General features: G+C 42.1%; 1 protein-coding gene across 1 annotated transcript; it reads right to left on the minus strand.

The window, feature by feature from the left end:
• Nucleotides 1–398: 398 nt before the first annotated feature.
• calml4a (calmodulin-like 4a) lies at nucleotides 399–5,052 on the minus strand (the record flags this gene model as incomplete). The annotated part of the gene is made up of 5 exons (XM_079264635.1): nucleotides 399–496; nucleotides 3,894–4,082; nucleotides 4,450–4,590; nucleotides 4,789–4,819; nucleotides 4,927–5,052. The coding sequence occupies 5 exons, from the start codon at nucleotides 5,050–5,052 to the stop codon at nucleotides 399–401; spliced, it is 585 nt and encodes a 194-aa protein (XP_079120761.1).
• Between the last annotated feature and the right edge of the window lie 11,902 nt (nucleotides 5,053–16,954).

The following is a 16,954-nucleotide window of genomic DNA, read 5'->3' on the forward strand; positions in this document are numbered from 1 at the left end:
CATAAAATGGCAACTTAAAAAAAGAAGTTACTGGTAATAAATTATAAAAATATAAATACTGATACTTAAAATGTCAAATGATTATGTTTACTCAAAGCATTTTGATTCACATATTTTTAAACCTTGAAAAAAAAATCAATTAAAAAATTAACTCCACACCAAGATGATATGTATATTACTGTTTTACTGAACTTTTCATGCCCTGTCACTCAGGAATTCTGCACATTTTGGTTGGAGCAAAGAAGACGTCTGTTTATTAAATAATTCAGAAATGACTCAGAAATAGAAAACAGGCAAATTGCCATTGTTAACATTATATACAACTTCTTGTCCTCATTGCACTTTGCTTTATTCCACAGCTGTTGTGAAGTTGGTTGGTTTGGTTCTCCTTTGAAGAATCAGTAATCAACCGGTGGCAGCGTCACCATTTGGGTGAACTCTTCATAGTTGATGGTCCCATTTGACTTGACGTTTGCCTCTCTGAAGAGCTCATCCACTAGAGAGAGGACAGTAAACAGCTTTAAAAGTGGAACTGAAAAGAAATAACCTTGAATAACACCATGATTACTCCAAACTTTTGAAAAGAACTGCACTCAAACACAGTTTGACATCTGGGAGTCTGCTGGTTTTTCAGTGTGGTGGTTATTCCTGATTTTTTTTTTTTTTTTTAATATAAAAGCTGAACTTTTTATATATATCTATATATATATATATATATATATATATATATATATATATATATATATATATATATATATATATATATATATATATATATGGAAAAATATCACGCTAAAAACAAAACAAAAACATTATTTTGCACAATCTACATCTTACACATTTATTTGGCTTAAAGTTAGAGTTGGCGATCATGGAAACACTGTTCGAACAACCTGCATGATGAAATTACACGAGAGTTGCCAACTCCTCAGTAAGAAAAGTAGCTAGCCTATCAGTTGTGCTAAAAGTAGCTAAAAGTCACCAAAACTAAACTCCAATATACTAAATTCTTTGACGTCTCAGTGTGAGTTGTTACACCTCCAGCAGCTTTCCGAGCTGAAATTTAGCGTTTCCTGTGTCAGGGCTGGCTAATTACCAAAGTAACTGATACAGATGTTGCTGTAGATAGATAATGGCTTGTCTATTTAGACTCAGTGGAGATCTGTCAATGTTATGTTTAATACAGCTGTACTTAGGCTTGCATTCATAGTCCTGAGCACTAAAACAGCCACACCACGTCCTATAAAGCCGTCTCTTTCCACTCTGCTCTAATTGACTTGCTTTTTGGAATCCCAGTTTATTAGTGCATAGTGCATTACAACTGTAACGAGACAGTTTTACCCCCCCCATGTCTTACACTTTCTATCATTAAACTGTACAGCTTCAAAGCACTGTCGTCTGCTCTTTCACTGGAGTGGCATCGCTATTAGTAATTCAGGAACCCACCACCTTGATGGATGTTTCCCCACTGAGAAGCAGTTGGGCTTTTTAACTTAAAACTGCTAACCGTGCTCAGCGCCCACCCACTGGCACCCACCCATGGGAGTGCTTAGAACTACATGAAGCCATTAAATGTTTGAATCGGCGAACCTTAAAAGACTCCACATCAAGCGCAGAGATGACTTTTAACTAGGTACCAGCATTCCTGAGGGAGTCTTTCCATCAAAAATCTCTGCTTTAGATTAATTATTCATATTTTTCTCCCATTATGACTGCTTGTCACCACATGCAAACAAGAAATTCCAATATTCTTAAAAATATTATCATTATATTATTATTATGTCAGTCATTGATTTTCTTGACCACTTAGTCCAATCAAAGGTCCCAGAAAAGCTAGAGTCTAGCAATCATTGGGTGAGAGGAAGGGTACACCCTGGATAGGTCGCCATCAAAGGGCCTTTTCATTATGTGTGTCTTTAAAACTCCAGGAAATATTTAAGACTTTTCTCTGAAGATCTCACAGGAAACACTTTGAATTTGGGGGGGGAATAAAATACAAAAGTATGTATATGAGATAATTCACAATGTTGTGCCAGTTATGAAACTGGAGTCTGTTAACGTAACCCAGAGACAAAAGCAGGGAAATGGCAGTCTTGTGGTGGTGTTTTTTTTTTTTATGTAACCAGCTCAACATTGCAAGCTAATGTATTAAATCAAAGTAAAATTTTGATGGTTTTTTTTGGTCTGTTGGCAAGGTGCTCCCAGGAATTTAAAACCAACCAACATACAGTTCATCTGTGTGTTTGTCACATAATACTTGTTCATTTGTGATTTTACCTGCAGAAAGATCCGTGGCCACGGAGCCCATCAAGCCAAGGCGTTTCATTGTGTTACTAGTCTTTATACTAAACAAGTCTTATCTCAGTAAGACCAACACAACAACATGTGAAAACTGAGTTGGCTGCTTTTTGACAAATGAGTCTGTGTAGAAATTCCAACGGACTGGGAGTTTCTGAGACTATAAACATATTCGCTGATGGAAGGAAGGAGTGATGGTTAAGAGGGAGGAGTAAATGCTCAGAGAGGAGCTTTTCCATGCAAGCAGGTTATAGGACAGCTGTGCAGGTGCAAGACTGGCAAATATCAGTGGATTTAACAAAGCAGCTTGTAATTGTCAGCGAGTTCTTCAGCTCAGCTTTGAAGCCGGATTAAAAACAGAAAACAGTGGAAGTTGTGGCAGGAGGAAGAAAAAAAATCATTATGGGGAATTTTCATGTGGAGGTATCCACACAAATATACAAATTTACTTTTTGCTTTGATAGTTACATTAAAAAATGCCACAAATTCCTCATGACTGGTGCTTTATTTCATGTCTAGACTTAAGTGATTATATTTTATATCAAACACAGTGTCCCATCAGAACTGCAACCCTGAATTCACCCCTGTATTGTTTATATAATTCAATGCTGTCTGATATAATATATACAGTGTTGATTATAAGTTATCTATAAAAAGAGTTGGTCTAAATCAACCATTTTAATCCTGCTGACTCTTTGTGTTAAGGTTAAAAAAAAAAGGTACCACTTTACAATAATGGTACAAATCATATACTTAAGTAATGCATAACTCACAATAAACTAATCCATTAATTTATGAAGACTGTATCATGAATTCCTGTTGCTTATCATGAACTAATTATGTTGATTTACGTGATTACTTGACCCCTAATTTATAATCAATTGATGAACATTAGTTCACTGTTAATTCATCAATATGTCGACAAATTTGTCAGTTTAGACACAAATGTATCATTTAATTCCCTGCTACTTCTTTTTTTTTTTCATTTTTATTTAAAGCAAGACACACTCAGAGAAGTTCACTTGGGTGAACATGGAAATGTAAAAGTATTTGGAGTGATTAGGAATTTAAAATCACTGTATTCATGCAGTACATTTAACAATGATATGACACTGGTATATATGGAAATGATTAATATCAAATACATAGCTGCTTTAGAAACAACAAAACCAAAAAAAATAAATGAATAAACCTACAATAAACCTTTATTAATAGTCACTCAAAGCACTTTTACATCAATGTTCACCAAAATGAACTTCTTTGAGTGTGTTGCATAAATAAAAGTGAAAAGAAAATCAGTAGCAGGGAAATAAATATGTTTCTATTTAAACTGGCAAATATGTCAACATATTGATGATTTAATAGTGACCTAATGTTGATTAATTGATGATCAGTTTAGGATCAAGTAAACACATGAATCAACATTGAGATCATCATTAGTTCATGATGAGCAACAGGAATTCATGATACAATCTTCATTTGTTATTGCATTAGTGCATCATGGGCTACATATTACTTAAGTCTATGACTTGTACCATTATTGTAAAGTGTTACCAAAAAATAAAGTTTGCATCATTTGTAGGAAGACAGATTACCTTCTTTGTTTGTGAGTTTCTCTCCTAACTTGGTGAGCTTGGTTCGCAGCTCAGATGCCTGGATGTAGCCTTTCTTCTGCTTGTCAGTCATCCGAAAGGCCTCCAGGATTTCTGCCTTGGGGTCCTCCTGCTGCATTTGTCTGTGCATCATCATCAAGAACGTAGAGAAGTCCAGCTCACCGTTCTTTTCTAAACACAGATCATTCACAGTATTTTCAGGATTAATTATATACCTCAGCGAAGCAAAAACACTGTTTATCTCCATATAGATGTTGAAATCATCAGTTCAAAAATGTTTCACAAAGAAATATCATGTCTAACTATATAATTTGGGCACATTGATAACAGCTTTTTAACTGGTTATATTTTATTATTTGAAACCACTCAAGGTAAAAGTAAGTTTAGCCTCCTCTGCTGCACAAAACACTTTGCTATTCAAACCAAACTTTAACATTTCTGAGCACACCAGATAATGAGACTTCAGAGTCTCATTATATGACATATTGAGACACAGCTAGTCTGGCACCAAACTTGATTAGTTGCTTGTTGTCCATACCGATTTTGTGAACTTGTAGATGTCTTTCAATTTCACCGAATGTGGGGCTTGTACCCAGACAGCGCATGACTGTGATGAGGTCTTTGGAATCAATTTTGCCCTTTTGCTTCTTGTCATACAAGGAGAAGCACTCCTTGAACTCTGCAAAAGGAAGACGAGAGCTAAATTCATTACAACAGCACAGTTCATCTAAACAGGTGGCGGAGAACGTTTTCTGGATATGTATGTATGTATATGTTAAATAGGTCAACTCAAATGCTTAGGAACACTGCTCAGGGCATGAATTTCTTCCTCATATGGCAGAAGAAACAGATAATCAAACATATTGGCTCCTCTTACCATTAATTTGAACTGGTGTGAAGAATTTAGCCTGCAAGATCAAAGCATCATAGTGTTACATTTTTAAGCTGTCAAGACTGTTAAACAGTAAATTAAACAAGAAGGCATTATGTGAAGAATTTTAGTTTGTGCTCTTACCATTTTGAAGCTGTTGCGTGTCTTTCCAGGAAGTAAAGTGTTTCTTGTAGCCAGCGTCACCTGTCCCTGCACCTGTCTAAAGTCCACCGCTTGTATACTGCTCTGCAATTCAATATATGTTGCCATGGAAACACTGATACTGGATCCATCGTGCTGCAAGATCCAACCACTCCTCCAGTCACGGAGCCTATTATCGCACTACTCCCATATACAACAGCTGTGTCATCATGAAAAGCTTCTAACAATGTAAAAGGCAGAAAAACATTGATAAAAAACCACCTTCAGGGTCAAAAAAAGAAACCAGACAGTTTTATTTTAGAATACTCAAATAGAAGATAAGAGTTTTATTTATAACTTTGGTTCAAGTTATAATAGAAGGTAAGAGTTTTATTAATAACTTTGGTTAAACATTTAGTATAATCCAACCAAATTGGAAGCAGAAATTTATTGTATTTTCCAAGCAATAAAATGGGAAATTTAATCAAAAGTTGGATCTGATTAGTTAAATATTCTTCTAATTTATGTATTTTTTCTGAATCATGACAACACTATTTATTTTCAACACAATGCAGGTCAGGTTCTTCACTGTTGTTACATGCCGACTTACAAAGCTTCCAGAACGTGCAAGCTTTCCCTTCCCAGTTGGTCTTTTGCTCTGGGAGGTCTGGAAGGACAATAAAATGTATCATGGAGACAATTCATCACTTTTTCTTAGAAAAAAGTTTTTAACAACTGATGACAACAGGATGACATGAAATGTCATCGCTGCCAGATTTTTAATGGCATCAACTTTATCTGCTTTACCAAACATCATCTGTAATATTTCTGATATACTGAAGTAATAATCTATGTTGGCATCTATGCTGAAATAATAATTTATGGCCCTGTCTAATACAAGTACACAACGATGTAGAATCAACAGCTTTCAACACACTTCTGTTGCTGTTCTCTACAGACTGTTCGCGAGGCAGAAGTTTGTTTGCCGTTGCTGTGAAACAGAGAATAAGTCATTCTCCTGGCTTTGTTTTAGGTTTAGCTCCTGTTAGGCTACAGTGTGAAAGAATTACCGGCATCTGGTGGGAAAGAGGGGCGCAGAAATTTCTTCAAAGACAGAAAATTGTAAACTGGCCAGAATTCATCCAAACATGTTTTTATTTCTGAGTGGACCCAGTGGCTTCAGGGGCAGTGGTGACGGCACTACTGGGACAAAGTCTGGGTTTTCTGCTCCAGAAAGTGAGAGAAGTCTTACCCAGAGTCGGTTTCCAGTCAGTAACAGATGTAACACTGCACATGTATTTCAGCAATTCTAACAAAACAGTGGGTGTAGTTTTTATTTTTTTCTTTTCCACTATTTATTTGTTGTTGCATAGGCAGTAAAAAAAAAAAAAAAAAAGTCAACATGTCAAGGAGAGAAACTCAGACAACCTTTCTCCTTGTCACACTCTTTGGTTTCTGATATTTCAAGGCCAAAAGTATTTGTTCTGAGTTCGCCTCAGGATGTTCCCAAAGTACATTATGCTTGAAGCCCCTCAAAAAGAAGGTGAGCAGGGGCTTTTCTTATTAGATGCCTGACTTACGCCAGCTGATTCCTTTCTATTTGGAGGAGCAATGGCTCCACTCCCAGCTCCCCCCCAGATGTTCAAGCTCCAGTGGTCAAGTGCAGTGCCCCCATTACAGATGACAAAGCTCAAGTCCATTGGTCCATCTCTTTTCCCAATTTTCCTCTTTTGTGAATGAGATCCGGAGATACCCCGGTCCTTCACTTGAGGCCGACTCACCCCTCACCCAGCGGGAGCACTTTGTACCTTTACCAGCATGCACCAGTGCTGTTTGCAGCTGACTGTGAAGAGACTGAGATGAAAAGCAACCCTTTCAAATCTGAATCCATTGTGCTAATTGGAAGAAAGAGCTGAGTAGTTTAAGTATCTCCGGATAATTTTTACTGTAGGAATATGGAGAATGTAAGCTGTATATTTTCTAATGTGGCTCTGTTTATGCTTTTCTCATTTGATAATATTAGCAGCAACGTTAGTTTCACTCTGATTGGAAGCTGCACTGACATGATTGAAATTAAAGAGTACATTTCCATTTAGCTCAAAACTTGTCTAGTTTAGTCGCTGAACAGAAATCATATTGTGGCTGCATACAACATTTCTGGCAATGAATTCTTTTTTTTTTTTTTTTTTTTTTTTTTTTTTTTTTTCTTTTTTTTTTTTGTCTTGTCCAGCATTTAAGCAAGCAGACTGATGTTCTGGATGCTGTGTTCTGCTGAGCAAATTTATTTTGCCAAGGGGAACTTTTGTAGATGTAATGATCCCCTTGTATTTCTTGATTCTTATTTTATTTTTCAATTTGTTTTGGATAATAGCTTGTATTACAGAGTTTATGCTACTGGACCCGACCGGAAAGGACAGGAAAGGGGCAGAAAGAGAACAGAAAAGAGAACATAAAAAAAACAACAAAAAAAAAAACAAAAGAAAGAGATCAATGCATACATGTATATGCACATACATACCCACCTACATATATATGTATATACACTCGCACATACATTATATATATACATATATACATACATACATACATACACACACACATACACATGCATACACACACATGTACACATACATGCATACATAAAGATAGATATACATACATACATATACACATACATACACACACATATATACATATATATATATATATATATATATACATATATACACATATACATACTCACATACATACACATACACTCACACATATGCATACATATATACATATCCATACACATACATACATACACATACACATACACATACACATAAGTACACACACATACCCACCCACACACATAAATATATACACCCACACAAGCCAACTCTAGATTCGTGGAGAACAAAACCGTTGACAGTCATGAAGACCAGAAACTAGCAAGTTAAGTCAAAAAGACAGAAAGAGAGGTACCTGCTGTTAGTGAATAAACTTGCTGGATGACTCAGTGACTGTGACACATGCAGAACATTCATGCAGAACATTCAGAGTGGAACGTGTTTAGAGAAGAGTGATCATGCCAATGTGACCCCGCCCGCCTACAGCTAGAGGAAGGCCAGGAGAACCCAGAGACCCGGGTAACCGACAGTCACCCCCAGGTACAGATCCCAACCCCCCCACTCCAGAGCCAGCCATGCATCTGCCCAGGAGGTGGCGAAGGAGGTGCCCAACCAGAGTCCCCCGCAGTCAGGGGGAACAGGCCCCAGCAGGCCCAGGCCGGCAAGGGCCGATCCCGCCGGGCACCGGCCACCTAGGGCAGACAGAGCGCAGGCCCCAGGGCCCCAAGAGCCCGTGAGCAGCCCCCCGCCCCCGCAGGCAGAGGGCACAGCCCACACCGACGGAGGACCAGGATCCCCAGACCGCCACCCAGCGGCAGCCAGGTCGCACCCCAGCGCACCAGCTGCGCCCCCGGGTACAGGACACCACCCCCCCACCACCAAACCACACACACATATACATGCATACCCCGCCCCCCCCCCCAACACGCACTCCCCTCACACATATACATGCATACCCCCCCCCCCCCCCCCCAAACACGCACTCCCCTCTCAACCCCCATCCACACAACCCTCTGCAATCCATGCACATCATCCATAACATATACAACCCCACCCCACCTCTACTCACTCACCCATACCAAGTCACACGAACCCCAATCGCCCCCGCCCCCACACACGCTCACCCCCCCCCCCCCACACACACACACGCTCACACCCCGCCACCCCATCCCTCTACTTCTACCCAACCACACATGCCCCACCAAACACCCCTCCACCACCCATAGCCCCCCTCCAAACTTCACCCTCACTCACACATCCCATTCCGCATATACACCCCCCCCTACACACACACACACACACACACACATACCCTCACTCCTCCAACACAGGCACACCCCAATACAACCCACGCGCCAACATACCCCTCCACACACACATCTACTCATCCTCACACATCCCTATCCCCTACCCACCTATATCCCTAACCCTAATCCCCCCCCCAGCCATCCCACCATCCATCTGTAACCCCATACACCCACTCCCACACATCCTCACCTCACCCCTCCATCATGTCCCATGTGAGATACCTCAGAGGGGGCAGAGGACAGGATGGCCCCGATCAGGGCCCCCATAATTACCGCCCACCACTCCCAGCGTCCCCCCCACCACCCCACAGATGCAGCCGACCCAGCACCCCCCCAGGGCCGGCGACAACCCTCCTACAGCCAGGCCAGCCCAGACTTAGGCCTAATGGACGGCACTCTTCCCCCACCCGTACCCCCCCCCAGTAAAGCCCCGAGAGCAGGGGCATGAGAAGACCCTATCGTCCCTGCCTCCCCCCCGCTTATGACTGATTGTGAAGTATGTATTAGTTGCAATTAAAACTGAGGGAATTGCCACGCGGTGCTGGGAGAGGGACCACCTAAGCAGCCCCGCCCACCATACACCGCATGCTCTTCCCCCTAATCATGTGAGTCGTCAGTGTTTTGGTGTTTGGTGTCTAAGTGTAATTAAAACTGGGAGGTGAGCCGAGGCTGGGTGCAGCGATCAAGACCACCTTGATGGCCTTTCTCACCACCCAGCGCCACGTGCACACCTCCCAATACCCTGCCTGTGTGTGATGGGGAGCGGGGAGGAAGAGGGGTTGAGGGATTTAAGTCTGGAGGAAAGTGAGCTTTCCTCCAGAAGGTGAGCCGCCCGCAGCACTGGGCATGCCCCCTACTCCCAGGGCCCCCCAAGGACCAGGACAAGCCGGGGACAGCCATCCCCGTAACCAGAGCCTTCGGTGACTCTAACCAGAGAGTCATCACTGACCCAAGAGGGGACCAACTCACCACATGCAGAAGGGGGGCACGAGGACAAAGAGGAGGCGGGGCGGCAGAAGGGGAATCCCAGACCGATTGTCCACCGCCCCCTCACTCACAGAGGACACCCCCACCTGGGGACATGAAGTCCCCACCTTGTCCACACATCGGCACCTCACACTGTCTCAGCACAAACCTACAGCCACACACACACACACACACTTCCGGACACATTCAGGTCCACCCAGCCACCCGTTCAGCCCACCCTTAAAACCATCCTCCTGACCCCCACGTCACATCCAAATCTCCCCCACTCCCATCCATCATATCTACACTTATCCACCAACCTACCACACACATGCACCACCCACTCCCCCATACATACACCCCTGCCCCCCCCCCCACACACACAGACAGCACGCCCCCCCTCCCCCCTCCTCCCCCCCCATACACACACCCGTATACATGCACCACCGCCACTCCCCACATACACGCATCACCCCACTCCCCTACACACACGGCACTACCCCCCCCACAGACACCACGACACCCCCCCCACACACGCATCATCACACTTCCCCACCCACACACATCCACATACCTATGTACCGCCACCAGTCCTCAACGCACACCCCCTACACACATCCCTCCATACACACTCACATCCCATCCACACTATCAAACACCCCCCACTCAACAAGTCCCAGGGTCGCAACCAGGCACCAGAGCACGTACCTGCCCGCCGCCGCAGCGGCAGGTCCAGGTCAGCCCAGCCCCCCCCCGGCACAAGCCGACCCCCCACCCCCAAGAGACAGGGGACAACCCCGGGCACCGGAGCCCGGGACCCCGCCCAGCCCACCCCACGGCGGCACAGGCGCCCGTTACGGAGTCACGCCCGCCAACCCATCCCCCGCCAGCGACCTCGCCCCGCCGCTGCGCGGCAACTCCAGCCGCTGGCCCATCCAGGTCCACAGTAGGGCTAGAAACCTAGCCACTCCAGCAATGGAGCAGTCAAAATCCCCCCCCCAGGAGCCCACCACAGACCCACAGCCCCCAGAGAACCCCAACCGGCCACCAACCCCGAGCGCAATAAGGTCACATTCTCCCCCCATACTAAGTGATGGAGCTGATCACAGGGGACCAGAGGGAATAAAGTTCAGCTGACTGATCTCTTGAGGAGGCAGACATCATCTCGACACTGATGTGATCTAATAAGAGATTTCTGAACTGCTGGATACACAGACTTTGTTTGCTTTTCCAGTTTAGAAGGATAGTTTTCTTTGCGATACATAAACTGGTGAGGATTAAGTTTGCAGAATTAAATTCTATGTTAATTTCACCCAAGTAACCCAGTAGGCCCAGTTTGGGGTTTGTAGGGATGTTACATTTGAAGCAATTTGACAGATCTTTACATACCTGAAACCAGAATTCCTGGACAGGTGGGCAAGACCACAAAGCATGGTAGTAGCTGTCAATTGTGTTGCCAGTGCAGTGTGGACAGATGTTTGATTGTGACAGACCCATCCTGAACATCCTGTGTCCTGTATAATGAGTTCTATGCAGAATTTTAAATTGTATTAGTTGCATGTTTGAATTCTTAGTCATTGTAAATGTATTTGAACAGATTTGTGACCATTCATTTTGGTCAAAGTTACTGGATAAGTCTGCTTCCCATTTAGAAGTTGGGAGACATATGGAATCGTCTAGCTTTGATAGTAATCTATATATTTTGGATAACAGTTTCGGGGCATTGAGATTTAAGAATTCTGCAGCCCTGATAGGTAGCTGCAAGTTTAATTGATCAGGGGTGTATTTCTTACCTATAATAGATTTAAGTTGGTGGTATTCTAAGAATTTTGTGCTGCTGATTTCATATCGTGAAGTAATTGTATCAAAAGGGAGAAAGTTCCCATTTTCTATTAAATGTTCTAACTGTTTTATTCCTTTATTCTTCCACTGAGGGAAGTTTATCATTTTCCGGTTTTGCTGGATGTCGGGATTGTTCCAAATAGGTGTAAGTTTGCATGGAATAAGCAAGGATTTGGTTAGTTTAAGAAATTCCCACCAGGCCATTAGTGAGGAGCTGATATTAATGCTTTTAAAGCATTTTTGGCGTTTGACAGCTGTGCTGATAAATGGCAGGTCTGAAATTGCCATATCCTCACACATAGCTTCTTCTATATTAAGCCATGGTTCATCTAGATAGCTAGGTTTAAGCCATTTAGAGATGTATTGTAGTCTATTGCTTATAAAGTAATTTTGGAAATTAGGCAAGTCTAAGCCACCGCTATCTTTAGTCTTCTGGAGTGTTTTTAGACTAATCCGTGGTGGTTTGTCTTTCCAGAGAAATCTAGTAACATTAGAGTCCAGTGATTTAAACCAGGTGGAGGGAGGTTTAATGGGGATCATTGAAAACAGATAATTGATTTTAGGTAGAATCATCATTTTTATAGTTGCAACTCTTCCCATTAGTGATATGGGTAAAGATTTCCACCGTGTGAGATCGTCCTCAATTGTTTTTAGTAGAGGGACATAATTTAGCTTTATAAGGTCTGACAGTCTGGGTGAGATGTTTATTCCCAAGTATCTAATATCTCCTGACTGTAAAGCAGTGTCAGGAGTATTATGGAAGGAACAGTTGATGGGTAGAACGGTGGTTTTAGACCAATTAATGGAATATTCAGAAATTGATGAGAATTTATTGATGAGTGCGATTGTCTGACAGATGGATGATTGTGAATTTTGAAGGAAAAGTAATACATCATCAGCATAAAGACTGGTCTTATGCTCCATATTTCTACAGTTAATGCCTTTAATGTCTTTGTTTTGTCTAATGCTAGCTGCTAAGGGTTCAATAAAGATTGCAAAAAGTGAGGGGGAGAGTGGACAGCCTTGTCTGGTGCCTCTCTGCAATCTGAAGCTGTGAGAAGTTTGATCATTTGTCCTGACGCATGCATTTGGATTGCTATACAGTATCTTTATCCAGTCGATAAACGATGAGCCAAACCCGAATTTTCTTAATGTTGCAAATAAGAATTTCCAGTTCACCCTGTCAAATGCTTTTTCAGCATCTAGAGAGATTATTGTAGTTTCCAGGTTATGTATGGTGGCATAATCAATTAGATTTATTAGTCTGCGCGTATTAGTGGTGGAATGTCGTCCCTTGATAAATCCTGTTTGATCAGGATGTATGATAAGTGGAGTTATTTTTTCTAGTCTTGTAGCAAGCACTTTACTGATTATTTTAAGATCTACGTTCATTAGTGATATTGGACGATAACTAGATGGGAGTTTGGGGTCTTTTCCTGGTTTTAGTATTACTGTAATACTAGCCAAATTCATGTTTTGAGATATTTGGCCTTTTTCCTTAATTTCTAAAACCATTTTATAAAAAGTGGGTGCTAGTATAGACCAAAATTCTTTATAATATTCAACTGGAAAACCGTCTGGTCCTGGAGCTTTATTGCTGGGCATGTGTTTTAAAGCTTCATGTAGTTCCCCTACTGAAATGGGTGCGTCCAAAACCATTTCCTGATCCTGTTGTAACTTTGGAAGATTGAGGTAGCTGAGAAATTCCTCAATGCTGTTGTCTGATGGATCTGTTTCTGAGGAATATAATGTTTTATAGAAATCCCTAAATGTGTCATTTATTCCATCAAGATCATGGAGGATATTTCCTCTTGAATCTTTAACAGAGGAGATGGTTGTTTTCTCCTTGTTTGCTTTTAATTGATTTGCGAGAAATCTTCCAGATTTGTTGCTATGTTCAAAATTCTCTAAGCGAAGTCTTTGTAGCAAAAACTGGGTTTTTTGGTTAATTATTTCATTCAGCTCTAGTTTAGCCTTTCTTATGTGATTCAGCACTTGCTCTTCTGGAGAAGCCTTGTAGGCATCTTCTAGTGATTTTATTTTAAGCTCTAGTTCAGATATTTTTGAACTCTCCTTCTTTTTCTTATGTGATGAAAATGAAATTATTTTCCCTCTCATTACTGCTTTTCCTGCCTCCCAAAGAACACATGCTGATGTTCCTGGTATGTCATTGTTTTCTATATACAAAGACCACTCCCGTTTGAAGTAACTGATAAAATCAGGATCTTTAAGTAATGATGTATTAAGTCTCCATTTGCTATAAGATGGTTTAGTTTTCTTATTCATTAGGGTAAATGATACTGGTGCGTGATCACTGATAGTGATGGAATGGATTTTAGTTTCTGAGATATTGTTCATCATAGAGCTGTTAGTGAGGAAGTAGTCTATTCTGGAGTATGAGTGGTGGACAGATGAAAAGTAAGTGTACTCTCTAGCAGTGAGGTGTTGTGAGCGCCAGACATCACAAAGACCAAAATCCTCCATATATTGTTTAACAACTCTTGCTGACTGCCAGACCCTATGTTTCCCTGCTCCGCCCCCCTTGTCCATCCCAGAGTTTAAGGTCATGTTGAGGTCGCCCCCAATGATAAGTGTATTATCAAGGTGATCATATAGTAAGGAGAAGAAGGAATGAAAAAAGGAGGGGTCATCAGTGTTTGGGCCATAAATATTTGCAATGCATAACTTCATGTTTAGGATAGATAATGTCATTATTATGAATCTTCCACCTGGGTCTAAAATTATATTATTAGCAGTAAAATGAATTTTCCTGTTTATCAGAATGGCTACTCCTCTTTGTCTTGAGTTGAAGCAGGCCGAGTACACGTGAGGGAACTGTACTGTAGAGAGTACGTTAGCTGTTGTTTTTAATAAATGAGTCTCCTGTAGCAGGACAATGTCTGCCTGTAGATCATTCAATCTGCTAAACACCTTCAACCTCTTCTCCCTGGAACCAGCTCCTCGTATATTCCACGTAACAAACCTCAGGGTGGTCATGCTCAAGCTACTGAAGTGTTTCTATAAAAGTATGTGTGTGTTTGTGTGTGTGCAAGCCCACATTAATGCATGCATGCTGTGTGTAGATTGTGTGCGTATATAAATTCATCTGTGTGTACAATGTTCCTATATGTCTGTCCACATGCTTAGAGTGTGTGTGAGAGTTGGGGGTGAGTGTTGATGTGATTAAACGTGCTCTGTGTTGTAGGTGTGTTATGTGCATGACATTTAGTGTCTGTGTCATGTGGATGTACGTGCGTACCCTACCTATTATTGTTGTTATGGCATAATAGAATGAAAGAGCAGCTAGAAAGGAAAGGAGTGAGAAAAGCAAACAACTACAACTACACATAAAAAGAAATAGCACAAACAAAAGAGCAAAAACAAAAGCCCTAAAGGGGGGGGGGGGCAAAAAACAAAAACAGAACAAAACGAAAGCAACAACAACAGCAAATTTACAAAGACTGGCAGTAAATGTACAGTTCTGAATTACCATAATTAATGTGCTTATAGCAGATTAACATGTAAATTGAACAATAATTAGCTGTATGAGTGATAGATATTACCTGAGGTTAGTAGAGCCAGGGGGTGGTATTTTTGTCACGGTAAAGCTGTCCATTGACGAACAATTTGTCCACCGCGATGACTGCACGGGATCCTTCGTCTCTGAGCTTCTTCCGGATGGGAAACAGGACCCTGCGTCTCTCCAGAATCTCTTTGGGAAACTGATTATTTACACTAAAATCGGTCCCGCGGAGTTCCGGACCTCGATCCCTCACCTGCTCTTTCTGCTTGTAGCTCACGAACTTGGCTACAATCGGTCTGGGTCTGCGGCTGTCCGGTCTTTTCCCACCTAAGCGATGAACTCGGTGAAATGAGATGTTCCTCACCGCGTCTTCGGGTAGCTTCAGCTTGGTTTGGATAAAGGATCTGATTGTTTGCTCTGGATCCTCTTCTTGTTGCTCCGGGATTCCTGCAAGACCAGGTTGTCCCTCATGCTGCGCGCCTGGAGATCGATCACAGTTTCCTTTATTTTTTTATTTTCCTCTGTGAGTCGAGTCATTCCCTCGTTGAGAGAAGTCACCGTCTCCCTGAGGCTGGCGTTCTCTGCGGCCAGAGACTCCACCTGCTTCTGGCTGAATTCCAGCGACTCCCGCAGCGACTGAAACTCCCGGTGGAGAACTTCCAACAGGCCCAGACGAGCGTCGAAGCTGGCGAGATTTTTGTCAATGGACATCAGGATGTCCGAGGTGTCGTCCCCGTTAGAGGACGTCGCTCCGGGTGAGTCTTCTTTCCGGCTTCTCTTGGAGGTTGAAGCGGATCTGGGCGCAGACGGAGTCGGTGTCTGGCAATGAATTCTGAATTTGGTCTTAAGATTATCAACATGTTACGGTCTCTCTTTTTGAATGCGCTTTGATTGCACAGAGCTCGAACATCAACTCTGTGCCAGATACAAATGTGTGCACATCAATGATGTTCTACTTCAACATCAGGGCAGACTGAAAACACAAGAGCAGAGCTGTTAACCCTTTAAGGTCCTAGTCTACCATTTGGTAGAGGTAAATTTGCAGTAACTTTGATGAATTTCTTTCAAAAATTGTGGAAATAAACCTGCCTGAGCCTCTACCATTGTTGTCGTTCTTTTCTCTTAAATCTGTAATATTTAAAAATGCAAACACATTTGATCAGAAGGTTACGTAATTCAAATCTGGTTGAAATGAGAAAAAAGACCAAGTCAAAGGATTCAAGTTAGAATTGACTCTTATTTGTTGAGTAAAAGAAGATTGTACATATCTCGAGAGGAGGTCTTGCTGATACCCTTAGCTAAGCTAATACATCAAATGCGAGGGTCCCAGGTTCCGCCTGAAGATCTCGCCTGTCATTCGTCAACCCTCCTCTTTTATACTGGACAAATCATGTGACTATGTGCGTGCATGTATATGCAAATTCATATGAACGTGTATTTCTGTTGAGAGCGTCGCTTCTTCTGCAGGATCGTGGTCTCCTCCTTATTTGGTCCTGGCGTTGAGTCAGCAGGTGAAGTTCCTGTGAAAGTTGCATCCTCCCTACTCTTTTCCCATGGCTTCACAAACCTGCTATTGTCCACGTTCTGAGGAGTTGTCTGCTCCTCTCTGTGTGAAAATTACTGATAACTTACACTCCAGCCGTGTGTGTGTGTGTGTGTGTGTGTGTGTGTGTGTGTGTGTGTGTGTGTGTGTGTGTGTGTGTGTGTGTGTGTGTGTGTGTGTGTGTGTGTGTGTGGTTTGAGTTGAAACATCAGTCCAGCCACTGTCCTTGACTTTT

Source organism: Telmatherina bonti (genome assembly GCF_933228915.1).
Source record: "Telmatherina bonti genome assembly, chromosome: 1".
Lineage (NCBI taxonomy): Eukaryota > Metazoa > Chordata > Actinopteri > Atheriniformes > Telmatherinidae > Telmatherina > Telmatherina bonti.